This window comes from Syngnathus floridae, chromosome 8 (assembly GCF_059516105.1).
Source record: "Syngnathus floridae isolate MCC-2025c chromosome 8, RoL_Sflo_1.0, whole genome shotgun sequence".
NCBI classification, from domain to species: Eukaryota; Metazoa; Chordata; class Actinopteri; order Syngnathiformes; family Syngnathidae; genus Syngnathus; species Syngnathus floridae.
In genome coordinates, this window is record NC_142420.1 from 7,963,464 (window position 1) to 7,991,220 (window position 27,757).

General features: G+C 44.7%; 2 protein-coding genes across 8 annotated transcripts; both read left to right on the forward strand.

Moving 5' to 3' along the window:
- Positions 1 to 919: 919 nt before the first annotated feature.
- trpm2 (transient receptor potential cation channel, subfamily M, member 2) lies at positions 920 to 9,461 on the forward strand. 2 transcript variants are annotated; one of them, XM_088383735.1, is made up of 32 exons: positions 920 to 1,095; positions 1,163 to 1,355; positions 1,436 to 1,616; positions 1,897 to 2,060; positions 2,130 to 2,304; positions 2,379 to 2,440; positions 2,507 to 2,707; positions 2,768 to 2,870; positions 3,279 to 3,400; positions 3,549 to 3,914; positions 4,075 to 4,212; positions 4,290 to 4,419; positions 4,482 to 4,627; positions 4,897 to 5,009; positions 5,147 to 5,245; positions 5,336 to 5,552; positions 5,643 to 5,761; positions 5,834 to 5,966; positions 6,039 to 6,210; positions 6,276 to 6,456; positions 6,530 to 6,711; positions 6,881 to 7,013; positions 7,286 to 7,373; positions 7,457 to 7,541; positions 7,621 to 7,766; positions 7,846 to 7,901; positions 8,283 to 8,312; positions 8,390 to 8,476; positions 8,563 to 8,638; positions 8,723 to 8,824; positions 8,899 to 9,012; positions 9,087 to 9,461. In XM_088383735.1, exons 1-32 carry the CDS (start codon positions 935 to 937, stop codon positions 9,198 to 9,200), a joined length of 4,389 nt encoding a protein of 1,462 aa, XP_088239861.1. In that variant the 5' UTR covers positions 920 to 934; the 3' UTR covers positions 9,201 to 9,461. The 2 variants fall into 2 exon arrangements, with proteins under 2 accessions (XP_088239861.1, XP_088239860.1); XM_088383734.1 differs by lacking the exon at positions 920 to 1,095 and having other exon boundaries at positions 1,170 to 1,355.
- A 996-nt stretch (positions 9,462 to 10,457) lies between these two features.
- Positions 10,458 to 27,621, forward strand: map3k13 (mitogen-activated protein kinase kinase kinase 13). Of its 6 annotated transcripts, none has more exons than XM_088382452.1 (15): positions 10,458 to 10,573; positions 15,407 to 15,479; positions 19,311 to 20,014; positions 20,091 to 20,274; positions 20,353 to 20,544; positions 21,065 to 21,223; positions 21,310 to 21,468; positions 21,562 to 21,670; positions 21,752 to 21,861; positions 21,951 to 22,067; positions 22,395 to 22,559; positions 22,724 to 23,462; positions 23,542 to 23,612; positions 23,834 to 24,125; positions 24,270 to 27,621. In XM_088382452.1, the coding sequence occupies exons 3-15, from the start codon at positions 19,378 to 19,380 to the stop codon at positions 24,366 to 24,368; spliced, it is 3,033 nt and encodes a 1,010-aa protein (XP_088238578.1). In that variant the 5' UTR covers positions 10,458 to 10,573; positions 15,407 to 15,479; positions 19,311 to 19,377; the 3' UTR covers positions 24,369 to 27,621. The 6 variants fall into 6 exon arrangements, with proteins under 6 accessions (XP_088238578.1, XP_088238584.1, XP_088238579.1 ...); XM_088382458.1 differs by having other exon boundaries at positions 22,395 to 22,538; XM_088382453.1 differs by lacking the exon at positions 15,407 to 15,479 and having other exon boundaries at positions 10,476 to 10,573.
- The last annotated feature ends 136 nt before the right edge of the window (positions 27,622 to 27,757 follow it).

Below are 27,757 nucleotides of genomic sequence, written 5' to 3' on the forward strand. Positions count from 1 at the left end.
GTGAACATACATGAAATAATGTCACTTTCATTCCTGCTAACCAGTAGCATAGTTAGCACAATTTAATAGCACAAGCTAATTTTAGCGGTTTATTATAATTCATTTTGTTCCAAAGTTTCAACTAAATCTCTGCTTGTATACTCAGCGGACGTTGCTTGGCAACAGACGCTGAGATACCTGGAGATGAAAATGAAACATTGCTCCTGTATGCGGAAAGTGGGTGAGTGTTGTAGTTTTCCAAGCTGAGTAAGGTGACTTCATGTTGGCTACTGTCATTATTGGGGGGGGGGAAGGTAGGCACTAAAGGTAAGTGGAAAAAAAGTCACAAAAGTTGCAATTCAATATGTATTGTCTTTTTGTTTTTTTATTATTGTCCAGGTGTACCTAATGAAGCGGCTCTTCCCTGACCCAATTTACACAAAAGCTAAAAAAAAAGTTTTAATGTGATGGAACGTCAACATAAGAAGAAGAGATGTCGATTCAACAGAGTGATTGAGCGTTTCAAAAAGGCGAGTGTCTGGCCACTTTGGTACTAAACTAATATTTCTTTTTAAGGTGGCCACTCTCAATTTTTGGGGTTCAAAGACCTCAAATTGTAATGCCAATAGCCGCATAAGTATAGAAACGGTGAGTAGAGGTTGCGAAACTGAAATCAAGTATAATGAAAACATTTAACGAGTTATTTTTATCTGTACAAAATTGCGTTATGGTTTCCAAGTGATGCTTCTTATTTTTTTTCTTGTAATTAATCCGCCCTGAGTGATGTATTGATCCTACACTGGTATCCGACTTTCAGTAAATGGAAGGTTTGGCAACCGTCTCGGCTCTAGCTGACATCACAGTATGAGAGCGATGAGACAGCACAAACAGGCTGGACTCGAGGAAGTGTTTCAGTCTTGCAATCTCACTCCGAGCCAAGCTTGCCTCCATCACCATGGAGGACACAGGAGGCTCTAAGCTCATTCAAAATCTGACGTTGAGTGTCGGCACAGTCTCCAAAGTGATTTCTTTGACGCCTACTTTCCAGCATGTCACCTGGATTCAACAGAACATCTGCAAGAAGGAGTGTTGCTTCTTCTTTGAAAAGGGTGCCAGGTAGGGAGATTTATGTTTTCTTTACAGACGATCTTGTCCAGTGGTGGTCACTTATATCTCTTTTTAGTCTTTGTTCTTCGGCTCAACAAAGAGAGGACGTGTGCATGTGCGGCTACTCCAAAAGCGAGCATGTGGCCGACGCCATTCGGACAGAAGACACAGGCGATGGCACCTGGGACCCGCACGTGCACGTCCGTGAAGTACCTACAGATGCTTTCGGGGACATCAGCTTTGGTGGTTTGAGACAGACGACGACCAAGGTTAAAAAAAAAAGCGTTTTGCAGGCCTCAACAATGCCATGTATGTTCTTAAAGCTGTGTTGGTCTTTCTTCATTCTTAGTACGCTCGAGTGTCTACAGAGACCAGTCCTGAGGTGCTATACCAGCTAATGACTGAGCAGTGGAAAGTATCTCCACCCAACCTACTCATCTCGGTCACCGGGGGAGCCAAGAACTTCTACCTGAAGACCCGGCTGAAGAACATCTTCCAAAGAGGTCTCATCAAAGTGGCCCAGACAACTGGTACTGGAACGCAACTGTAGGAATAAACACTAAGGCTTGATTTACACCACACGGTTCAAGTGACGCCAGTACCGATTTTTCTCCTCCTCCGCATGGAATCGGGTATCTTCAGATTACAATCTGACCTTGATCATATGAAGATAAAAATAGAATATGACTCAGGACATTGTGACTGCAGTGTAAGAAGGAGAAATGTCATCACAGTCCGTTGATAGTGATGCCGTAAGAATGTTGCGAACTTTGTCACGTCGCTAAAAGTTACGCCAATGCTTTTGCTCAGGCGCGTGGATCATCACAGGTGGAACCAACACTGGTGTCATGAAGCATGTGGGGCAGGCTGTGAGGGATTACTCCCTTAGTAGCTCCATGCAAGGCCAGATTGTGACCATTGGCCTAGCAACATGGGGAGTCATTCATAACAAAGAAGTCTTGGTGAATTCCCAGGTACACTGAACACAATTTTGTGATTTCCAGTCATTATCTACGAAATGGGATCGCCCATGTTGTCTTCAGGGATGTTTCCCGGCTCATTACCCGATGGACGTCAAGGGTAGACTGCCTTGCCTTGACAACAACCACACTCACTTCCTGTTGGTGGACGACGGCACTTACGGCCGCTACGGCGCCGAGGTCAATCTGAGGAGTCGTCTCGAGAAATTCATCTCTGAAAAGACTCTTGGAAACAAAGGTGAAAGAAATAATGCTGTAACACACCATGAGACACACTCAGGTTTTTTTCTTTTCCTTTTCTCGTATTTCTAGCTGTTGGAGTGACCATCCCTGTGGTCTTAGTGGTTTTGGATGGAGGAGCAGGCACTCTCAATGTGAGTTCTCGCTTGTGTCCTTATCCTCATCACTTCTTGACTTCTGAGTGATCCGTTTCCTCTCAGACCATCTACACGGCCATGCTCAACGACACGCCGTGCGTGGTGTTGGAGGGTTCCGGCAGAATGGCCGACGTGATCGCCCATGCGGCGGGGCTACCCGTCAACCAGGTCACCATCAGCCTCATTCACCGTCTGCTCAAGAAATTCCTCAGCCTGGAGTACGACAACTTCACTGACCTCAAAATCATCGAGTGGACTAAGAAGGTATAAGAACTTAATCGCCTTCTCGTCGTCTTGCGTTTATGCATCCGCTTGCCTTTCCAGATTCAGGACATCATCAGGATGTCTCACCTGCTGACGGTGTTCAGAGGAGGTGGAGACAGTCACGGAGATGTGGATGTGGCCATCCTCCAAGCACTCTTTAAAGGTGAGCTTGTACTTTGAATGCTTTTAGAGGGTTCCATATCCCTTTCCAGATGGTTTCCATCTCTGATCTCCATTGATATCACTCAAACAATTTCCTGGCAAACGATTTCCTGGCAGATTTCCTGCTGACTTAGCTAGAGAGGATCTTCTGCCACAGTGTACTTCTGAGCAATTTACTGGCACCAGAAACCTCATTAAGAAAACCTCCAAGGAGAGCATATCTACTATGTTGCACTAATTAGACCGTTAATGGTGCTGAGACGGGGCAACCAAAATAGGACCGGTTGAATAAGAGTGTTTGCGAGCATTTTTAATCATGAATAATACATGTTATATAATATAAATAGTTCTCTGTATCAAATAGAAAATAAATCAGTTTTTATTCATTTGTAATTGGCGCACTTCTCAGCTTCAAGGGCCAGCGCATCACAAGTAGTGGACGGGTGGCGGAGGCAGCTGGAACTGGCTATAGTATGGAACAGAGTGGACATAGCCACCACTGAGATCTTCACCGACGAGAGTCAATGGAAGGTGAGTCAGCGCTAGCAAAGAGGCCATGCAGGACATTTATTTCAAACTCTCCAATTTCACTGCACATTTGTTGACTTAGCTGAAGTTGAGCCCGATTGGCAGTTTGGGTATTAAGTGGCATTGTTCACGTTTTGTTCCCATCCTGCAGTCCAGTGATCTTCACTGGGCCATGTTCTCAGCCCTGGTGGGCAACAAGCCTCAGTTTGTGAGCCTCTTGCTGGAGAACGGCGTGAGTTTGAGGGAGTTCCTACAGAGCGAAGACACTCTGTGCGAACTTTACAAGCAGCTGCCCAACTGTTTCTTCCTGCGTAAATTGGCAAAGCGCGTCCACGCCTCCTGCTACCGAAGGAGGAAAGTGTTCGCCGTCAGGAACCGCGTGCACTCTTCGCAGACTGAGGGCATCGCCTTGAATCACGTGTCGGATGAAGTGCGCCACCTACTGGGGAATTTTACCCAACCCATCTACCCGCCACCCGCAACCATGTACCACTTTAACATGGAGGACGCGACATCGGTGAGATATGACATTATAGATACCGAGTTAGCATCAATATCAGATCGATACTGACAAAACTGGATTGATAGAATAGTTTCAGTTTGGTTCTTAGATGCACCTGCAGTTTCGTCAAACAGCAGCAAAAAACATTGCTTAATCTCTTCCACTGTCTTTCTAGCTGTCGAGAAGCCTGTCAGGTTCCCAAGCTCCGCTCAGAGTGGACCTTGCTGAGGCCCAGAGAGACCCAGCCAGAGACCTTTTTCTTTGGGCTGTCGTCCAGAAAAATAAAGAGCTGTCTGAAATCACCTGGGAACAGGTAAGCGAGTTGAAAGTTGGAAAATAAGAATGATCCCTACGGTAGTGTGTTAATTCGGTGTATTCTGATTGGGACAGTGTACAGACTGTATGTCCGCCGCTCTGGCCGCCTGCAAGATCCTGAGGAAAATGGCCGAGGAGGGTAGCGATGCAGACGAGGCCGCCAATATGCAAGAGCTAGCTGATCACTTTGAGATGCACGCCATCGGTATGACATCACGCACTGAGAACAACAATGTCTAGAGATTATTAAATGGTGTGTGTCTGTAGGTGTGTTCACCAAGTGTTACAGCGAGAGTGAGGCGCGGGCTAAGAAGCTCCTGGTTCGTGTGTCACCATTTTGGGGGAAGACCACGTGCCTGAGGCTAGCGCTGGAGGCTAACTGTAAAAGCTTTGTGGCGCTGTCAGGTGTCCAGGTACAGCCAAGTATAAAGTACTTGAAAGCAATATTTGTGTAAAATTACAAAAACATTAACAGAAAAATGACTTTAGGAAAAGTTTCGTTTTATTTACTGAATTCATTTCACTGATGTTGTTTAAGATCTGCGCGTTAACTAACAAGCAAAGTTAGCTAGCAATTATTAGCCTGCAGGAGAAGATGCAACAACTGTAATGCTAATGATAGAAATTTGAGACTAAAACAAAGTGCATAACAAATTGTGCATCCATTTCCGTTCTCCATTAGGCCCTCCTGACTGAGATCTGGTGTGGAGAACTTTCAGTGGACAATCCAGTGTGGCGAGTGACAATCTGCATGATTTTCTTTCCGCTTATCTACACTGGCTTCCTGACTTACAGGTGATTGTCCAGCATAGCAGCGTCAGGAATTACGCTCGCTGCGGCGACATTATTGGACGGCCGTTCGGATAGTTATCAATTATGGATTTCGTTATGGACCAAATCCACTACGTTCAATGTTCTCATATTCTTACTAGACCCGATGAGCTAATCCAGAAGCAAAATAAGAATTGTGAGGATATCAAGACGGTGGCTAGCGTCACGGGAAGCGTGCACCGAACTAAAGCTAAGAGTCCGTGAGTAGACATTGATGTATAAAATCCATAACTAGATACGTACTATTAAAATGCATAATGACAATGCCCCGATTATGTTAACCCCAATAGTAATCTCACAACCATGAAGTCTCTGAACTGCTGGTCCAGGCTGACTTGCCTCTACAGCTCGCCGCAGGTCAAGTTCTACTGGAATATCGTGTCCTACTTTGCCTTCCTCTTCCTTTTTGCTATTGTGCTGATGATGGACTTTCAGACCACGCCCTCGCCGGCGGAGATTCTGCTGTATGTGTGGCTCTTCTCTGTGGTGAGCGAGGAAGTCCGGCAGGTAAAAATCCACACGCATGTTATTAACTGGACATGTTCTGAGTAACACTTTAACATTCACCATTTTTTATTTTTTTATTTTTGACCTCAGTTAATTTATGACCCAGATGGCTTTGGGTTCCACAAAAAAGCCAGGATGTACTTTCGAGAGCTTTGGAATATTTTGGATGTTCTGTCCATTATCCTCTTCATCATCGGCCTTGTCTTTAGGTGAGCTACAGCATCCTTTCAGACAAGCTCCCAGGTCATTACGGAATTTCATCATCCGTTGTCTGCCTCAAGGCTGACGACCAAGCTGTTCTACGCAGGCAAGATCGTCCTCTGCATCGACTTTGTTGTCTTCTGCTTGCGCCTCATGGCCATCTTCAGCATCAGTCGGACGCTTGGCCCTAAGATCATTATTGTCAGGAGGATGGTAAGAGGATCCTGATAGGGCGTATTCAAAAATAGCAATAATATAATATTCATGATCATGTTTATTTTTTAGATGATGGACATGTTCTTTTTCATGTTCCTGCTGAGTATCTGGGTGGTGGCGTACGGGGTAGCCAAACAGGGCATCCTTATCCACAATGACAATCGACTGCAGTGGATTCTCCGGGGCGCCGTATACGAGCCCTACCTCATTATATTCGGCAACGTCCCCACCAACGTGGATTGTGAGCAAAATTAAATTAAATGCATTTTGTCGGCATCAGTGAACCAAGAGATTTCCCCATTTCAGATTCCGAATTCAACTTGGACTCCTGCAGCATGAACGGCAGCGACCCCTTGAAACCCAAATGTCCCGTGCTGAATGAGAACCAAACCCCGGCCTTCCCTGAGTGGCTCACCATCATCATGCTGTGCGTCTACCTCCTCTTCGCCAACATACTTCTGCTCAACCTGCTGATCGCCATCTTCAAGTCAGTCTTCCCTCCTCTTAATTGGCTCGCCCGTGTCAGTGAAATTAACACCAACTCTTGCTCGCTGCTGCAGCTTCACATTCCAGGAAGTGCAAGACAACACAGACCGTATATGGAAGTTCCAAAGATACGAGCTCATTAAGGAGTACCACAGCCGCCCCGCTGCCCCTCCTCCCTTCATCATCCTCAGTCACCTTTCCATCTTCATCAGGAATGTGGTTCTTTGCAGGCCGCCACTTAAATCACGAAAATTCAGTGAGTAGGATTCCACACGTTATTGTGTCGTTTTTGATTCCACCTCAAATAGGTTAGTTAAAGTTAATTATTGCTGATTACAATCCTCTCATATGTAGCCAGGATGTAGCCTCCATGCTAACTATACCACGCTATGATTCAGAATTTGCCAAAATCTTTTCTCATTCAGGGACTGAGCTTCCTCACATTGAAGAGGAGGAGCTTCTGTCATGGGAGGCCCTGATGAAGGACAGATACCTGCTGTCCACCCAGCAACAGCAGAGTCAGACGATGGAACGATGCATCGTGGACACGGTGCAAAAGTACGAACCTCGGCAATACCAAAATCAATTCATCTAGTCTCTACAGTTATGCACATGTTACTTGGCTGTCTCTATTTTTTTTAAATAATATATCATACTAGTTGCTAACCAATTCAAGGCCCAAAAAAACATTCACATTACTAAAAATAAAAATTGACAAGCTGTTGTGGTCAAGGCTCATGAATAACGTTTAAAATGGAGAGCTGTTTTTAAAAAAATATATATATATATATATATATATGTGTCCTCATGTTTTCGCGATTGTTCTCCAGGGTCAACGCGATAACAGATCGGCTAGAGCGGGAAGAGGAGATAAGCTCTGCCATCTTGATTAAGCGTCTGGCCCGACTGGAGGAGCAGGTCGCGACCCGATCTTTGCACAATTAAACACGCAAGACACAGTATGTCCGTCTCGAGGATGATACACTGAATACTACCTGCAGGTTGTCCACTCAGTTAAAGGCCTGCAGTGGATCATGGAGAGTCTGAAGTCCAAGGGTCTCGCTGGGAAAGAGGAGCAACCACTCCGTCCGCTACCAGATTTCTTACCTTCTCAATCCATTCCATATCATTGATGTCCATTCATTCTCCTTCTGTTTTCCTTCAGCGGTCCCTTCAACTGTAAAGGAATCTTCCGAGACCTTGGATTGCGTTGACGAGACAGACGGTTTCCATGTCAAAGCCCGACAGTTCCACTACCCAAATAGCAAAGTCACCCGCTTCCCCGTACCCGAGGAGAAGGTGCCGTGGGAGGTAGTCAACGTTTTACATTTCCACCAGATGCTCCACACTGCACTGCTTCCAATTTTACTCACTCACTCTGTTTTTTTAGGTCAGTTTCAGCTCATACGCGCCTTCATATTTTAGCTCAGAGGACAACACGGATGGGTACGTTTCACGTTACACTTGACCCATTATGAATAGTAGAACTTCTGAAATCAAATTATAATTTACAGATCCCAAATTCATCCTTTGTGATATTTTTCGCTAGATGCTACATTGTCACTTTTGTTGATATTTAATGTTATGCTTATTTTTCAAATTTGTGTGACACATAATGAGTTACACAAGAGGTGCAGTGATTGTTTTTTAACTTTACAGTCTACATGTCACTTGAAATTGCCCGTGCAGTCAATATAGTGTAGCTTTTATGATTTTTAGTTCTTTATTTGTAGTATGTCTTAAACTAGCATCACTGTTTTTAAAGGTTCTACAAGAGTTGACTTGGCCAGCAAGATGTTTAACTACAATATGTTAATTTCTTAACAGATCAGACGTTGAAGTCTTGGAAAATTTCAGGTATGATGTTGGGATAAATGAATGGATGAATAAGTGCCGATCGATGGCAACAACTTGATATCATGTATTGACGCTAGAAACCCTGGAGGGAGGACGGGTATCAGAGGTCAGGGTTCACTCAGTCATCTGGGTCCAAATCTGCACGTAGACCTCGTGATTACACGGTGGGTCCATTACAAGCAAAATAACGAGACTGTATTCTTGATTTCCCGCAAATAATAATCAGAGGGATTCATATTGTTTTTTGTAGCTTGCGGGACAGCGGCCGCTCCGTTTTGGAGTTTCTAGCAGTTGAAGACAAGCAGAAAAAGATGGTCCTACCAGGGGTGAATAGAGCTATGCTGTGCTTTTTAACCTCAGAGTAGGTCACGTGACATTTAGGTGACGCACCGCAATTGATGTCTCCGCAGGGACCACTTGAATCTGCGGAACGTCTGCCGTCGGCTCTGTTGAGAACCATGGGCAACAGCTTGTATGAAAAATTACATGAAAAAATATTAGAGGGAATACTGGTAAGTCGGTTTTGACTGATCGACTAGCGCCTTATTATTTTACTCTTCTTCCTTCTCCTTTGTCACCATTTCAGGTGTTTCAAGGATACGTGGACGACGTCAGGAACACAGATAATGCCTGGGTGGAAACCACGGTATTCAACATTCATCTGGACTCAAGTGAGGATTCGGAGGAAATCGTCAACATGGTGAGGGGAAACATTTTGACATGGTATACAGGCAACTCATAACCTGACCCATTTTTTTTTTTTTTTTCCCCCAGTCGTGCAGTCACGGCTCTCTGCGGTGGGAGGAGGTGAGCTGCAAAAATGGACTTTGCTCAGACCAAAGCGACACTCTGAGGCGAGTCGCTATGCTGCATAACAGGGATTCATAACTCTGGTGGAGCTATCCATGTCACGTCAAGGTTGCACTGAAGCCATATCATCACACACTGCTCAAGTGTCATGCAACCTCAGTCAAAGTATGCACAATCTTTCTTTCATTTAGGTGTCAGTGTTACTGCTCTATATTGCTGTTACTTGAACTGTAAATGCTCACCATAACATGCATCTTTTTGATAATCCTCTTGGACCATAATAAGCCACATGTATACTTGAAAATGCATATCAATAAATACACAGTAAAAGGAAAACAATCATCTCCATATGAACCTCTGCAAAGACTACTTGAATGTTTACTTGTATGTTCCTGCTGTCAAGGAATTTCTATGTTGGGTTTATTAAGGAATTATAATTTTTACTTTGAGAAAAATACTTATATACCTAATGCAAACAAAATAAATAAAGCTTTTTTGCGGAAATAATTTGTCACCTTCCTTTCCAGGGACTCACAAATGCTACTTACCAAACGCATCATAATCATAATTCAATTTGATTCTTTATTAATTATTTGTATTCAAATTAAAGTACGCCTCATATCAGATTATTGTCTACTCTATCACTGTGTTTGATTGTGCGGGCCTAATATTTTGACAATTTTCTCTGTTGCAATGGAAAATTGCAGCACATTTGTATTTGTTTGTGTGCGCTCCACCTGTCACGTTGCATTGAAGTAGCTTCGTGTAAGCACGCAGCCCTCCAGCTGGAGGAGGCCAGTATCGGTTTCCACACCTTCCTCATTCATGCTGTTTATCTTTTCTGCATACAAAAAACATGCGCGTCTGTCAAAATATTTTGAAGCTTGTGGGTTAGATTACCCCGTGATTGGTTGAGTGTTGCAAACCTAATGTGACTTCTGCGGCTGCAAACTGCAGTATGCAAGAAATGTTGTTGTTTTTTCCTCCATATAGCACTGGATTGTTTTTTTTTTCTCCGTTCAAAACAGAAAATGTACATTTCCAGTACTTGTAATTGTTGAAAATATAACTGAGAGTATGAAATAAAATTTACATCTAGGCCTACTATAGTATAACTCAAATGGAAAATCTGTTTAAAACAAAAACCGCAACGTTGGCTTGCATAGTTGTAAACTGACTTTTTTTTCTGGTCGAATCTAATTTCTAAGAAAAAAAGAGAACAATTAAAAAACATACAACCAACGCGTGTCAATTTTTTTGCTTGAAAAAAAAAAAGATTTTAGTGCGCTGGGTTTTATTTACAGGTGCACGGTGTGGGGAGTCCGGAAGTGACGACAACAGCTCACGCGCCTCAGCTGATTGGCCAGTAAATCCGTGGCCTGAGAAAGAACGACACAGGGAACCGACTGACATCTCGGGACCCGTCAACGGAGATTCTCCGGCGACAAACGGTAACAAAAAGCTATTTTCTTCTTATTGTTTGTGACTTACGACCATGCTAAAGGTTGTCACGTCAAAAATCGAGCGTTCGATTGGCATGTTGCGTTCGAGGAAGATGAAAGTACTGCGTGAGGGCAGCTGTCAATTACCCGCTGCTGCCTTCAGGGACCTGACAGCTTCTGTTTATGATACTCTCAAGTGTTGTTTTTGTGCCTTAAATGTCCGAATAAACGCACTTGCGTGGTTCTTGTAGTTTGAATCGGCTGTTCGTTGGCGAACAGACAAGAGTATTAAAGGGTTAGAGTTCATATTCGCCATCATTATGTAACCGAGTGTATCCACGTTCCAACCACATAATAATGTGGCATTTTCTGAGCTTGTTTTCACCAACAGTGAAAGGAGATGAGTGGTTTGTGCAGGACTATTATAGTTTTTATTTTCATTCGTGATGTTGCGTTTTCACTGTTAAGACATATGGTTGTACTATATTTAGTTTTGTATCGTGCAAAAATGAGTATTCTCCATTTAACACCACGTTTATTACTGAGGGGGCAATTTACATGAGAGGTTAGCGGTATCGTGATTACATTGCACTACAAATTAGAGATTTAAATGCACAGTAACAGCTGTGGAAATGTTTGCTGATTCACTGAGTTTCCCCCTCATTTTTTTTTTTTTGAAAAACTGTGTTCCCCCAATATTAAAGCCCCAGCCTGCAAAAGCATTGCTTTGGCGCCGCCTTGTGGCATTTTTGTGCAAAGGCGCTATGTTGAGGTGAGTTGAGGAGTTTCATGTTGTGGCATCACCAGAAAACTATTTTTAAAAAAAATAATTGGGATAATTACTACCAGATATTTTCTATCTGTGTTAGGGCTCGCTCCCAACACGGAATTATTTATACAAGATCGTCATGGATCAACTTGCTTGACACTGACAAAGTAATATTTTTCATTTAATCCCTCCGTTCCGCTTAATTTTTTATCACAAGCAACAATGTGCATAGCAGCTAGCCTCTTAATGCTAATACAATTGTATTGTATGACCTGTCTTTAGATTTTATTCAATATTTGACAGGAACAGTACTGAAACTTTTTCATTTGTAATCATTCACCTGCCATCCGCCTATTTCACAACACCGTAGTGTCATAACCACTTCCCGTGTTGGCTGGTTGCCATTTCCACCGTATGTTCGCAGTCAGCTGCAGACGTGTCTCCTGTGTGCATGATCACTGGATGCTGTGAACTGTCAGGATTGCGTTGTGGCCCTCGCCGCTGCTGAGCAAGAGTTCACGTGTGTCACTAAAAGCTTCGGCTTGTCACTCCCTGTTGCAATTACAGGTCAACAGCCCCAATTAGCCAAATGGAGGAGTCCCTCCTGCTGGTAAAGCCCCAAACATGCTCGAAAGTCCCTTTTGTTTCTAGGTCAGTAAACTGTCTTGTAGGAGGAGTACATTGTCATTCAGTGGGCATATTTTTTGACAAAAAGAAAAGCAGGTGTGTTTGTTTTTGATCCCGTTTTAGGTTCATTTTATTCATTAGAGATACCGGCGCTGTACGGTGGCAGTGAACTCAACTCTCTCCACAACAATTAGCAGTTTAGTAGTCAGTTCCTATTAAAAGACAAACTTTGAGCTGTTTTTTTGCCCCTCCCAGTTGACGTTTATGTCAAACTAAAATAGAACAATGATAATTATACCTCGTGTATTCAGCACAACCGCATAAGTTTGCCTTAGGAAAATCTGATAGCTTAATGCTAACTCACAATGCAAAACACCTTACACGGGCTAATGAATAGCATCTATGTCCTAGTATGAAGAAAGACAACTTGAGATGTGAGTATTTTGAGTCATGGAAACAATCCAAGTTAGAATTGTTTGACATTGCAGTTAGGTTTGTATTTGTCCAGACCATTCTGAGATTCATTGTTGAGACTCTTGTTTTATGCAACAACAGAAAGACAACTATCTCGACTTGCTCGCTTTTGTTATCCGTTATTTATGCATGTGTGGGTTTACATGAGATGTCCTTGGAAATGGAGCTCAGTTCAGGACAGTATTTGTGCCAAATGCTCCCGTTGCGTGCAGCACAGCCAGCGAAGGTCGATGAGGTGGAAAAAGCCAAACAAACGCCGGGTTCCGACATCCTTCACGCCGCTATGGTTGGCCTATGCGGGGCCAGCTTGTCGCATCCATCCGTACCAATAGTAACAAGTCAGAATGATGGCGAAAGTAAGTGAATTCCATCCCCCAACTGCTCCATTGGCTTTACTGGATACACTCCCAAATGTTGGGCGGCTCGTGCCAGGAGTGGGATTTTATTGAGAAGTGGGTTAAGCCCAACAGGGGCTTTACAGTGGTGAGCTTGAGGCGGGGGGGACGGACGGACTTAGCTTAACTTGATATTGTTGAAGCCCAATTGTGCTAATATCAAAAAGACTTTTGGAGCGGGCACGTGCCGGTCTTAATGCATCCATACGGCGTATTCCTGCACGCTGCTTAGAATGTACTGCGCTCTTGTGATGCGTCTGCTCGCCGAGCTTCTATAATTACCGCAGCCTGCAGCGCCTCATGGGGAGCATATTAATACACACGAGTGGAGAATGGGAGCGCGTGAACTCGTCATACAGGCCGCTCCAGCCTCTTGGCAGGAGTGCTCACATTTGGTGTTTGTTGTCTGTGGACTTGCACGCGTTTGATCACGGATGATAATACAAAATATTTGATGTGTTTGGGTGTAGTTGTTAAACAGAATACCCAAGTAAGTCATCTCTAGTGATAAAAAAATAAAATAAAGGTGAGATTGTTCCAACAACAACAAAAAAAGGACTGTACCATGGTTAGCTTTTCTATAGAAAGTGTACCCTGATTTTTTTTTTAAACATATGAATATCGCCGTAACTAGATGTCCTAAACAAATCAAATAATTCATTCATCCAAATTGGGGATGAAGTGCTGCTTCCTTGAATGAAAATAGAAATGCCATTTCTTTGCCTCACAGGCGGAGCTCGGGGGGGCCCTCAGGGGCATCTCTTGTTACATAATTTCCTCTCATTGCAAATTGGTCAAGTTGTGGGCTGTCGGTTGGCTCAACGGGATAATCTCACAAAGCGTGATCATCCTCTTTGACTTGCAGGATGCTACTGTGCATGATTCACTCAGTTGTACCCAACCTTTGTGCCAAAATGATTAAAGTTAGAAACAGAAATCATTATTTGAAATGATTGAAATTAGAAACAGAAATCATCATTTGCCCAATGCTATTTATCCATATAACTAGCTGGGTCGTAGCTAGCTAGTAGTACTGGGATCTGATTAGTTCAAGAACCAAATAGTGACGATGGTTTCTGATAGCAAATCGGAAAGTTAATCTTGAGCGATGCGTGGCTTTTCTCTTATTGATGTCGAGGACACAGGAGCTGTCAGTGGCGCTGTTCGGCTGCTGGTGAAATAGTAATGAGTGTGTATAACGGGCCAGTGCCAGTGTGCTTTACAGATCGTTTGCACTTGAAGTCGGGCTCCTGTCTTGTAACTGCGTGTCTGGCTGTGTTGTGTTATGTCTCAGTGTCTTGTTGTGCTAGCCAAAGACACACAACAAGTTAGCTGTGGGAATTAAGCAGACTCTTCAAATTTAGAGGCAAAAATAGGATTGCGTCATATCGGCGGTTTTGTCTAAATTCACTTCTCTGGGAGATGACATTCCACGTTAAACCAAATAACTGGTTTATGTACACTGTAAAATAGGATGGTTTAAAGTCAAAATTATTTATGTCCGTGTTATATCGTGCCTTTGCCTTCCACATGAGCGCACTGACTGGTGATCGGCCAACCTTCGGACCTTTGGAATTTGGGCTTGACAGTATCACTTGCGGTTCACTGCTCAGTAAACAGCTCAGCTGTTTGAATTCCATGCTCCTTTCCTTTTTTTATGGCCAATATTTTGTCTGCCCAACTTTGTCAATGGTTAACTCGAGACCACCACTTTTGGGAAATATCTTGCTGATTTGATGTCTATGTACAGTTGTTAATGCTGGGAATTGCCAAGATATGACTTTCTTTATTACTTTCATTTACCGATACACGTTCTTTTTCTTTTTCATTTTTGGGCCTTTGACACTGTGCTGCCTCTGACAGGTTAGTCTTGGTACTACGGCCAATCTGGTTTAAAGGAAGAGGTCCACAATTGTGGGTGGAAATAGTAAATATTTCTTCACCGTGAGTATGGTCTCACATTATTAACCAAAATAATCCAGTATATTACAAATCTGTATGCACTTTTGTCAGATTTGGCCTTGCACAAATTTTTGCTCACAGCAGAGTAAGCGATGACATTCTTTATTGTGTGTCCCATTCGGACAGCGCCCTCAGCCATCTGTGCCCAAATTCATCCTGGCTGCCATTTCACACTATTTCGAGGCTGTCTTTATCCTCACCCCAGGATATCAGAGCCCTGCCTGCAGGGTCCCCTGCTGGGGTAGACTTTGAGGCTAGAGATTGGGCGGACATAATTTCTCCCAAGAGGTTTGCTAACGCGACTACAGGGTGGAGCATCTGTTCCTTTCACCAGAGGACCCTCCCATCTCATTCAGTCTCTTTTGATTTGATTACACACAGCCAAACCGACGCAAACGCACACACTCTGAATCGTGCCTCCTCTCCTCTGCAGTTTTACGGGTGACTCAACCTGTCAGCTGATGTCGTACTTTTGCAAACAGCAACCTCCTCTGCAGCTGCTCTGACTTACTGTACTCTCACATATCCTCTAAATCCATCTGGGTCTTGTATGAACTTTAAATGTCACTCCACATCCCTATGACCCATTTCCCTTTGCTTTGCGTGTGCATTCAGGTGAGAGGCGAGACTGAGGTGAGGCCCGGACTCTAATGTGCGACCTCTGAGATGTCCAGCAAGCCACTTACGGGTCAGTACACACACAGAAATTGTGTGAGTGAACGAGAGTGAGTGACTGAGTGGTAGACTTTAGGGGATATTTCAGAGCTGATTTGATTTACAAAAGGATTTTCTCATCTCTGTCCTACTTGGAAAGACACCACCGCAGCCCAACCTGCTCTTTCCAGCTGGTGCTGCTCCCAATTACATTACTCTCCCTTTGTCCCTTTTCTCCTTCATCCGTCTTTGCTCCTCCTCTTTGAGCCGGTGCAGAAATCCCGGCCCTGTTCCTCCTCCTCCTCTTCAAGTTTGTGAACCTCGTGCTCTCTGCGTCAGACGACTCCCATTCATGAAAAGTGTGACGTGAGCAGGTTGGTGAATCTGCCGCCCGCCCACTCACAGTCCGTGTGCTGCCTGAGCAACCGGAATGCTTGTCATTCTCCAGCCTGTGACTTGCCCTCGTCTGGCTTTTTTTGTGTTGCTTTTTTCTCCACCCTGACTAGGAATTTCGTTTTTACCAACCCCGCATCGGTGCTGAGAAAGAAGCTTGACTTTGAGCCTTGTCCGACGTGAGTTGTCATTCCATGCGTGTGTGGGTCGTTCAGAGAGCAGGTTTGTCTTGTGGCTATCCATCCCTCATGGCGCTCGTATGTGGGAAATGGAGTGTGTTGTTGCGTTTCTACTCCAATCAGCTGTTTGTGTATGCTTGGTGGCGGCACTGCGGGAGAGTGTTACGCAGTGGTGTGTGCGTGCGTGCGTGCAGGAGCTATTTTAGGCTCTGTGGTGATGCTGCTGCTGCTGCTGCTGATTTGCGATGCAGTACGTCTCTGTGTCCTCTGAAGGACGGCTGAAGATGGAGGCAGACGAAAACACATCTTGTCTCCTGTTTGCGCACGATAATGGAACACCTTTGGCAATATTAGAATGCCGTCTGTCCGATGCCTTAACTTGGTCACACGTGCCTGAAATCCGTCTGTGGTTGCACATCTCCACTCACGAGTGTGCTTAACCCCCCCCCCCCCCGTATACACCGTGATTTAATCCATGCCTTTTACTTACCCCGCTTTGGCAACAGGAACAGTAGCGCCCACCCTTGTCCTCTGCTGCTAAGCATATTTATGTAACTGCGCTGGATGAGTAGCCGGCAGCCGCGTTTTAGAGGGGGAAGAGGAGGAATCGTGGCTGATCACACCCGAGGCCATTCGGATGCTTTCGTTCAATATGAGAACGCTTGACTTAGTGTGTGTTTACATGGGATAGGACCTCGGGATTTTTTTTTGTGTCAAAATGTTTGTGACGTTAGCGGCACAGCAACTCAGGGGTTAGCAACTCTGTCTTACCAGATCTTTGCTTCAGGCTCCCACTGTGGAGTTTGCATATTCCCTGGCTTTCTTCCATAGTCTCCAAAACATGCATGTTAAGTTCATTAAAGATACTAAATTGTCTCGAGTATTCGTGATTGTTTGCCTTTGGCGTATGTGCCCTGGCTTAATTTTGAAGATTGATTTTTTTTTTAGTGGTCTCCTCTCTCTTCTGTGGTGCACTGCTGCCCATTTGACAGCAAACTTGACATGCATTTCTAAATTGCAGATTCCCATAAAATGGTGTCAGCCGCAGAACTACGTTGTGTTTTTATTTCTTTTTTGCACTTGTTTCAATTTCCTCTCTGTCCTTCCTTGTTGTGAGGGTAGCCAAGCAGGCTGCCCCTAGCAAGGGAGCACAAGGGGAATTGTTGTGGCAGCAGCTGCTCTGGTCGCAGTGTCCAATGTGTGTGCTGCTGTCCCCTGGCCGTGTGGGGCAGACAGTTCACATGGAGCCGGCTCCTCTTGTGTCCTTTGTTGTCGCTCCCGGTCGTCGTTGCTACTCAAAGTCGCCGGGAGCAGCCATCATTGGTCTGACCTTTATTTATATTCTTTTTCCAAATGCTTTCTTTTACTTCCAACCCACAAATTAGATCCACGTGTCTTTCTCTCTCTCTCTCTCTGCCTAATCCGCTTTTTTTTTTCTTTCCTCCTTCAGTTTATCTTTTGAGACATTCATTTCTGTCCCTGCCTTTCAAGTTAGCTGGCCAGGACCACATGAGCAGTGGTATGCAGATCTTGACTCTCGCCATTACCAGCTTGATTATAAAAAAGACATCAAGCTCCAAGGTTTTAAGAATGGCACGTGTGAATGATGAAGTGAAATAGGGTGTAAATTGGTTCTTTGTTGCCCACACAGCTGTTAGCAAAGGAAGGGACTCAGCGGGATCTCCTCTTAATTAGGAGCTTGGTGATGGCGACACAGATGACGCTGCTGTGTTTTTCTATAGAAGTGTAAATGTGTGTGTGTTTACCTGGTTGTTGTGTGTCTTTTGCTACAAAAATATCTTTCAGGCATTGTTTGTGGTCTGATCAAAGTACAGCGTCGTGAAATAAAAGCAATCTAGCTGGGAATGTTTTTTCAAACGCAAAAGCGTCTTCCCCAGTGATTACTATGAGTAGTCGGATTACTGTCAGACACGCCCCCAGCTTTTGTGCTCCTCTGGATAATCCCAACGCGCACATTTACAACAAAAGCTTTTCCCAACTCAAAGTAAAATTGTACATTTGTGTAAAATAAAATCAGTAGGACTTGGCTCAGACCGTTTGCTCTCATTGGCTCCCTCCATCTTGCCTACATTTTTTACCCTGCATGCATTATCACTCATTTTCATGACATCACAAGGTGAAACAGTTTGTTCTTTCGGAAAATACATTAGGAGACTGTGTAAATGAAACCTTGATCAACATCTTCAGACGTAATTTATGGAAGTCTATGCCAGTAGAGATGTTCCATTACAGATTAATGGGTGAGGTCTGTTTCCTGTTCTTCCCGGTGTCAGATATAGCTGCTGATTCCAAATTGGTAAGACTAGTCAAATAAATGCGAGTAAGTGAAACTCCCAAAAAGGTTTCTTAGCTATTATTTAGGACAGTGACTTTAAATGGGGTCAAAGGTCTTCACATGAGACGCCTTCAGTCTTGGCATGCGTTTCTCCCCAGTTGATCCGCATCAACATGGCCCAGCTCTGAAAATTATTGGCGGGGGTGGAATTACACCTCGGTCTTCTACTCGCACGGCTCGATTGTCTCGGCATTGGAATGGACGGATTTATCGGATACCTGAGAGAGCGTTCTCTCGTTCCTCCCCCTGCACTCTCAGCAACCTGCTTGGAGTCAAGCTTGCATTATAGATGAGCTGTTGGCAGGTGCTACGCTCTCACAGCACTCGGGTTACCCTCCAGAAGATAAACGCACACTGATACAGTCCCTACGTCTGCAACAACATCTAAACGACAGCTCTAGAAATCAGCCAGTTTCTGTTTTAGGATCAAATGTTTTGGGGTCATTGAAGAGTTTACGTATAGCAAAGCTAGCAAGGTGGCTGCTGCGGCTAACAATGTGCCGGCCGGCTCAAACGTTGGTCCGTGCGTGCCAGATGTTTGGCTTTGAGCCTCCCTAATACAGAGCAACAGTTTTAATCCCCCGCTCAACTGATATTACCGGTAGCCTCACAAAGCCCCAACTGTTTATATGTGTGCGCCATCGATTTAGTCTGTTTGCCAGAATTTTCCCAGAAATGAGGTTCTTTGTATCCCGTGTGATTTATTAATTTCGTATGCACGGGTTTAAAGCCTGCTCGATGTCACTTCCGCTGTGGGATGCTTGCACTCTGTAGTTAAAAATAAAAGTCATTAATGTAAGCTCATCCCATCCCACATCTATGAGAGGATTTGTCTTTGCGAAAGTAGTGCGATGGTACTCATCTTGTTTTTGTAAAAGCCGTGAAATTAGCTTTAGCATTAACATGTCTGCTGTTTGTGGTTTTTTTTTTTGTCCAGGTGATTCAAATACAGCCAAGCCAATGTGTTAGAACTGCTCCACATCAGGTATACTTAGCCCATATTCATGCATGACATCATGGGAAGTTCCCCCGAAGTGCTCTCATGGACTTCCTGCCCCAGCATGCTGGTGGGCAAGCTGAAGGAGGAGCTTAAACTCAGTGTAGTTGGGGACTCCATGAAGAAATCAAACGCAGCAAACTCTCAAGCGCAACCTCCTCCAGCCCCTCCCACGATATTACCCCCTCAGATAATTAAGGACCTGGCACCGCCCACGCACCTGCCCGTCCCTCTGCAGCATCTGCAGCCTCCAAGCCAGGACGATGAGACGGTGCTCGGCGGGCTGAGTCCCCAAAACACGGCCTTGAGCGTCGACTCCACGCGGAGCGAGGGCGGACACTTCGACAACAGTGTCCTTCAGCTACAGGAGCACGAGCACGAAGAACCCATCTCGCCGGCCTCCTGCGAGCACGGGGGCTGCGGGAGCGGAATGGAGGAGCAGGCAGGAGACGGGGACTGTCATATGGACCACGGTGGAGACTGTAGACAAGGTCACCCGCAACACCCCGACGACATCAAGCTGCACTTCCACAGAGCTGGGCCGGGGTCGGGGGGCTTCCTGGAGGGGCTTTTCGGCTGTCTCCGACCGGTCTGGAACATCATAGGAAAGACCTACTCCACAGAATACAAGCTACAACAACAAGGTGAGCTTATGGCTATTATGCAAAATCACAATCGTGCACGTAGTGTACTGCATCCAAGTTTCCATTTGTTTTCCAGACATGTGGGAGGTTCCGTTTGAGGAAATCTCTGAGTTGCAGTGGCTGGGTAGTGGTGCTCAGGGAGCCGTCTTCCTGGGCAAATTCCGTTCTGAGGAGGTGGCTATCAAGAAGGTGCGCGAACAGAAGGAGACGGATATTAAGCACCTGCGGAAACTCAAGCATCCCAACATCATCAGCTTCAAGTAGTTCTCAAAACGCTCGGTCTGCATGATGTCGCACGCGCTGCTGCTCCGCTCACTGGTTTGCTGTCTTCTACCAAGGGGGGTGTGCACTCAGGCGCCTTGTTATTGCATCATCATGGAGTACTGCGCTCAAGGTCAGCTCTACGAGGTGCTGAGGGCAGGGCGGAAAGTCACCCCCAGGTTGCTGGTGGACTGGGCCTCAGGCATCGCCAGCGGCATGAACTACCTGCACCTCCACAAGATCATCCACAGGGATCTCAAATCTCCCAAGTGAGTTTCCTTCTTCTGGAATAATCAGTAAAAGAACTCTGAAGTACTCACATGACCTATAAAGTGGACATCAATGTTTTTATTACCCACACTGCTGTAAAATGACTTAAGCAGACAGTTCAGCTTTTCAGTTGTAAATAGTGTGACATTAACCCTCAGGATGTTCATCATCAAGTGGCCTTTATGCGAGTGAAGTCGCTTACCCTGAGCATCCTGCGCACAGCATCCGCATCCACCCATGTCTTTAATCAATATTGGCGTGCTGCAGTGCTGACAAACACTGTACTAGTCAGCAGGCTCAGTCTTCGGGAAAGGTCATCTTCATTTAATTAATTGGATGTAACATGTCCAGCAAGATTTTTAAAACAATAGTCATTTTTGATCATGCTAACCTCTACATTCTTTCATCATAATATGAAATATGATGATGTGACTAACTGTATCTCATAGGCAAACAAAATTAAATAGATTTCAATTTTTTGGAACACCTTTCCTTCTCTGTTTATATTTTTTTAAATAGTGTTTTGGTCACACACAATGACGCCATAAAGATCTCTGACTTTGGAACGTCGAAAGAGCTGAGTGACAAAAGTACAAAGATGTCATTTGCCGGTACGGTGGCCTGGATGGCTCCAGAAGTGATACGAAATGAGCCTGTGTCGGAAAAAGTGGACATCTGGTGAGTTGTGCATCACCCAATTGGGTATCATTGTGAATTTCTTGAATGTTCCTGCTTTTGAGGAGCCCACTGACTGCAACTTGCAGGTCATTTGGAGTTGTCTTATGGGAACTACTGACTGGAGAGATCCCCTACAAAGATGTCGACTCTTCCGCGATTATCTGGGGCGTCGGCAGCAACAGTCTTCACCTCCCAGTGCCCTCCACTTGCCCGGATGGCTTCAAAATCCTCATGAAGCAAACATGGTGTGTCGTTAATTGCCAAAACACACGAGTTCACTTTAGCTGTTTGACACAAAAGCTCGTATAATAGCTCACATACTGATTCATTATTACCAGGCAAGGCAAGCCCAGAAATAGACCGTCGTTCCGTCAGATCCTCCTACACCTCGACATTGCCTCGGCCGATGTTCTGGGAGCGCCTCAGGAGACCTACTTCAAGTCTCAGGTGTGCACTACATCTTTTAGCTTTTAAGAATCACGCTATGTAGTACAAGCCTGGCGGTTACCACATTCATTCATGTTTCAGGCTGAATGGCGGGAGGAAGTGAAGAAACATTTTGAGAAGATCAAAAGTGAAGGCACGTGCATTCACAGGCTGGATGAAGAGCTGATCAGACGCAGGCGGGATGAACTCAGGTGTGAAGAAAACAGAAATACATCATTTGGTTTGACATACCTATGCAGATCAGAGATTTTTTTTTTGCTGATGTTTTCAACTCTCTCAGGCATGCGCTGGACATCCGGGAACACTACGAGAGGAAGCTGGAGAGAGCCAACAACCTTTACATGGAGCTTAGTGCCATCATGTTGCAGCTGGAGGTCCGAGAGAAAGACCTCATGAAGTAAGTCAATGAGCTCCTTATCGCAGTAAGGGGCATCTTCTCATCTTCTCTCTTTTTTCCTCCTCTCACTATTTAAATTGAATTCACTCGCTAAGAATTGTTTCGTGTTTACTTGACTAATTTAGGAGGGTTAGCGCGCTTCAACCAGAATAACCCCGCTGGGCTCAGGCCTTTATTTACATTGTGGCTTCGGCTTCCCACCCATGTGTTTATCTGTCTCCATGACATCCAGTAGTGGAATTATACGGTGTCCACATTCTTCCTCGGGTTCGTAGCCAAGCAGTAGCTGGCCCGCACATTTTTATTTCTGTAATGTAATCCTGACAGGAGAGAGCAAGCTGTGGAGAAGAAATACCCCGGGACCTACAAGCGCCACTTGGTCAGACCCATTGTCCGATCCAATGCTGTAGAAAAGCTGATAAAGAAGAAAGGAAGCATTTCTCACAAACCTGGGATGCCCGCCGCCAAAAGGTTCAGCTCTCACTTTAAGAAGTAAATCAACAACAAAAATCTGTAAATTTGTTCCCAGAAAATTAGAGTGGTCTCCAATCGCTTCAAATTTGACAGTGATGGAAATTTCCACTATCCTCAAATATCAGAAGCTCCACTTTTGTTGTTGAATTGACTTTTAATCTTAAAAAATGTGTCTCCTCCAGGCCAGACTTGCTCCGTTCTGACGGTATCGCCAGCGTGGACCCCCTCCCCTCTCCCTCCCCACTTTCCGCCAGTCCCAAAGTGTCCACGCCTCCTGGAAAAGCCCGCTACCGAAGCAAGCCCCGCCATCGCCGCGCCAACAGTAAAGGAAGCCACAGCGAGTTCCTTGGGGTGCTGAAATCTACCGCAGGAGTGCCCGAAGACGTTAAGGAGCCACCTGAGCATCATCTTCACCACCTCTCGCTGCCTACCACCGGATCGCCGCTCCCGCTGAAGGGCCGCGAAGAGGCCGTTGTAAACTGTGCCAATAACCTGCGTTATTTTGGCCCCGCCGCTGCCTTGCGTAGCCCTCAGACCGATCACCTCCAGAGGCGTGTTTCCGGATCCAACCCTGACCTCATCTCCACAGCCATTGATGCAGACACGCGTCAGCGTACTTCATCTACCAGTTCCAATCCCCTCCCGGGTGCCGGTCCTGGCTGTCCCTGCTGCCAGGCTCACCCATTCCCCGGTTGCCTTCACTGTCAGGCGAGCACTCCTGCATCCAGCCAACCAGACTTGCCCAACTTTTCCTTGCTCAGTACTCGAGAGGGCAGCCGGTCGACTTTGAGGGCTCCCGACAAAGATCCCGCTTCTAATGGGGAGGTCTCGAAGAAGCCCGAGCTTCGGGAACAGCAGGCCTTCCAAAACAAACACACACTTCCTAATGCACTTCCTCGTACACTTAGACCTCTGAGGAAGGTAAGCTGTCATTGGTCCATAATGATTTGATGTAGAATGAGAACAACTAAAATGACACAGCGTTTTTTTTTTCCCCCAGGGTGGAGATGAGTCATCTGAAGAGGAGGAAGGAGAGGTAGATAGTGAAGTGGAGTTTCCAAGGAGACAGAGGTACTCTCCCGCTGCTCATTTAAATGAATGATTTGAGCTAGCAAAGTAACATAAATTTTACACAGTAGTAAATCACTAAAGCAGTTAAGTCACAAGTATCGCTACGGTAAATATTTGTATGAAAAACAGGTCACCATCAAATATAAAGCAATAAATGGTAATTATCTCCAGTCATCTTGTGACATATCTGTCTCGTCGTCCTTGTCATCTTTCCGACACAGACCTCACCGTTGCATGAGCAGCTTCCAGTCGTACTCCACGTTCAGTTCTGAGAACCTGTCCGTGTCCGACGGAGAGGAGGGCAACACCAGTGACCACTCCCACAGCGGGCCCCTGGAGAGGCTAAGCGCTAGCCAGGAGGAGCACCTGGACGAGCTGCTGTCGCACACGCCGGACATCCCCATCGATATTTCCACCCAGTCGGACGGCTTGTCTGACAAGGAGTGCGCCGTCCGCAGGGTCAAGACCCAGATCTCCTTAGGAAAACTGTGTTCGGATGAACATAGCTACGAGGTCAGTGGTTTAAAATCAAATTGCATGGCCAAGTCCTGTGAGGGCCATAGAAAATCTACTCATCCATTTTGTGACAGCATATAATAATTGCAGGTCAATCCACCTTTCATAAAAAATACTTGACATTAACCGTCTCCCCTACAGAATCCGCTCCAGTTTGGGGACTCAGACTGCGACTCATCCGAAGCCGAGTGCTCAGATGCCACCATCCGAAACAACAAAGCAGCCCCTTCCTCATGGTGAATGCCCCCTCGGGCACTTTATTTGATTTTTTTTGCCTGGAACCAATAGTGTCCCACTGGGCCCTGCAGAGAATACAGCAATAAGAGGACAATGATGTCAAAAAATGGCGAGCAATCCCTCCCGGAATCCCTTCTCCTCCGTTTACCAGGCCTTCATTCCCTCATGTTCAACACAACATCCAGGCAACCCGTGGCAGGGATTCCCTTTTAGAATGAACATGTACATGATATAGAATATAACATTCATAATTTATTTTTGAAATCTGAAGGACTATTCAGGAGTGAACAAAAAGACTCTTAAAAAGACATTTTGCAATTTAGGCACATGCTAACCGGTTGCGAGAGCGAGATGAAGACACGTGTGGTAAAAGTGAAGTGGACGCATGGCAACCTGATTGGTTTTAGCGCTGGCAACGAGCGAGCGGTGGCGAGTTATATCATCGTTAATCTCTCAGGTGACCCAGATGTGGAGCTCCACGCCTTTATCTGGCTGCAGTCACTGTCTTCATTTTTTTGAGTTATGTACATGGCAAAATCCAAAAATCAGCACGCACCATCCTCCAGTGCGGTTTCCCACAACCTTTATCGAGCCAAGGCACATTTTACACTTTAGAAAAACCTCACAGCACACCGCTAATCTAAAAAGTCAAAATGCTATCATTCTCTTGTATCATTGGCAGCAGGTTGTTGTTCGGGACAGAATATCTCTTGCTGACCCTAAATAGAAATATGTGGTTCCCGACTCTCGCCCTCTTACCAAAATATCATAGCTTAGAGAAACCTTGCGTGGCGCCATCCTCGGCTGTCCCATTATAAAGCTAGCATTACAAACACCAGCATGACCCCCTGCTTTGTAGCAGGACTCCGTTATGTCCACTTATCAGGCTGTGAGTGCGGCCAGCATGCATGATTGAGGGGAACCGACGGGAACGTGCTGAGATGGAGCTGAGGAGAGCAGCCGGAATGAACAAGACAATATCCAGCTTCTTCTCTTGTCACAAATCACATGATGCTACCAGCGTGTGAGGACACACAAAGCCCGCCCTTAGACGTTACACTTTCAAGTCTCATCTCAGGATTGTTCAAGGAGGACCGGAACAAACTGAACTGGACCAATTAGTTTGAATGATGTTTGGACAGCCATTGTTGCTTTTTGCATTTTTCCTTCAAATAGTGGCCTCTGCTCTAATCTCTTAAACACTGCAGTCACTTATCACCAAGTAAAATAATTCCCTGTAGCAAAAACATGATTTTACATGATATATTTTTTCAAAATAATCGCCTCTATTAATAATTGTGAGTATACTTTTAATCCTTGTGGGTTTGTGGTTTGACAAACACAAATCCTCTATTAGCTGAAAAATTATTATTCCTGTTTTTGTACTCAAAGCAAAGACATGATTGCTTTGGTTTTATCTGGTGGTCACTTTGTGCTGTACTCACTAAAGCACAAAGCACACTCACTGAGTTGAGGAGCTTCAACTAGACAAAAACAGTTTTTGCCAAAGTTTTTTGGCGCCTATTGACAATTGCAGTACAAATTATAATACTCGAATATTTTTATTTGTAAAAAAAAAGTTAGCTCTTATCCAACATAGATAATATGTAACAATGCAACATGTCTTTGACATTAATAACACTACTACTGTTCTGCTTTGACGCCACCTTGTGGCATATTTATGTTTGACAGTATAGCCAACTCCAGTTTTACTAAGCCTTCCTTTCTTAAAACAGACGCCTCGTTCAAATAAATGCCCCGGCCACTATTTGAGGAAATAGTTTTCGGGCCCAGGAATCTTTGTTTCTTCCCATTTCCAAGCGCATCATCTCCTATGTAACACTTTCTAGCAGGGTACTTTTTACTGACATAATGCTAAATGTGTGTATAATGGCACTAATGTAAGTCCGAAAAGAGCAAACCATTCCCCCTGTGCTTGTGAACAAAAGCAATTAAGAATCGAGGTTGCTTGCTTAAGATCAAGAACGTCTAGCAGGCTAGACGCAATGACGGGTGGCTATGAAGCTTTTATTTTAATTTTATGTATCTATTTTTTGGTTTCATATTTTTTACTGCTCAGGAGCATTGTGGTGACACATACAATGACTTATAAGTGGTTCAACTGCTTTTTTTTTTTAACCACAGATGCGCTCCCAAATAGCTTTTTTTTTGCTGTACTGTATTTTTTTTTTTTAAGGGATGCTGCATCAGTTGGAGCTTAATTTATTCTTTCTTCTTTTGAGTGTTTGTCATTCCTTAGTACACAACTTTGGGTGAAGGCAGAGTTTATTTTGTTGTTGTCAGCTCGACTGTGTGTGAGCAAGCTATTGGGAAAACGTAAGCCAGAAATCAAAATTTTATTTTTTTTATTTCAGTGTTACTTTGTGTGTATATAAGCATCAGCAAATGTAACTTGACCTGTCATCAATGAGCTTCTTGAAAAGGATGTTTGTGGTGTGTTCCAACAACATCAGTATTGAACTGGATGAACCTAAGCTTGAACTACTTCATTACGTTTCTTTGAGGACGAAAGCTTTTGCAAATCTGCATTAGCTCGAGCCTGTTCCGACCGTCTCCTTTGTGTTTACGTTGATATAAATGAATTAACCTCATGCGCTGTCATGATCAAGATGTGGATAATGCCTGGCATACATCCTGTGAAGTATGATTGTGGTTTATTTTCTTTGTAGCTGGCCTACACAATGATTGAATTAATTTATTATGAATGGCATGTAACTGTGCTTTTTAATTTCAGGCAGCTTTAGCGGGACTATTATTTAAAGAAAGCACAATGAGAACAGGTATGAGGACAGTATTAGTTTTATGTTCGGTGGATCGAATCGTCATATCTTATTGTCATCATTACAGATGAAGTATGGATGTAGTGGCACTTAATAACAAAAATGGTTCCAAATGTTTACTCCAGTCAACATGTCAGCTATTCTGTTTTCACCAAAAGCCAATCATGGGGCAAAGAGACCACAAGTCTGAAAGCATCTCCCTCCCCACCCTTATTTCTGTCATATTAAATTTGTGTTTGTGAGGTTGTTTCTCATCGTGGACATCATCTCATGTATCTGGTAATCTGTTTCTTTACTACGGTCATTTTTCAGCTCCTCTTCCTGTCGAGTGGCATTACGATCAAACCAATCCTGTCAGATTCCTGTATTTTCCAAAGTACAGTATGGTAGACATCTGCAGGAATATAATCCAAGCAAGCAACTGCATGGAATAAATGCTGATGTACTGTACCCAACATCTTGTGCTGGTGCTTTTATTATTAATTTCATCCATCTATTTCCTGTTGTGCATGACCTCAATGAGGTCAAGTGTTGGCTGGAGACTATAAAGTGGCAAAATGGCCACCTCGTATGATTGATCAAAATTGGTTG

Excerpts from the sequence above, each read along its gene's own strand:
- trpm2 (XM_088383735.1), top strand. The coding sequence starts at position 935 with ATGGAGGACACAGGAGGCTCTAAGCTCATTCAAAATCTGACGTTGAGT. Across the intron at positions 8,313-8,389 it reads GAAGTCTTGGAAAATTTCAG|AAACCCTGGAGGGAGGACGG; the intron begins GTATGATGTTGG and ends TATTGACGCTAG. Across the intron at positions 9,013-9,086 it reads CGGAGGAAATCGTCAACATG|TCGTGCAGTCACGGCTCTCT; the intron begins GTGAGGGGAAAC and ends TTTTTCCCCCAG.
- map3k13 (XM_088382452.1), top strand. The coding sequence starts at position 19,378 with ATGCATGACATCATGGGAAGTTCCCCCGAAGTGCTCTCATGGACTTCC. Across the intron at positions 20,545-21,064 it reads AGGGATCTCAAATCTCCCAA|TGTTTTGGTCACACACAATG; the intron begins GTGAGTTTCCTT and ends TTTTTTAAATAG. Across the intron at positions 23,463-23,541 it reads CACTTAGACCTCTGAGGAAG|GGTGGAGATGAGTCATCTGA; the intron begins GTAAGCTGTCAT and ends TTTTTCCCCCAG.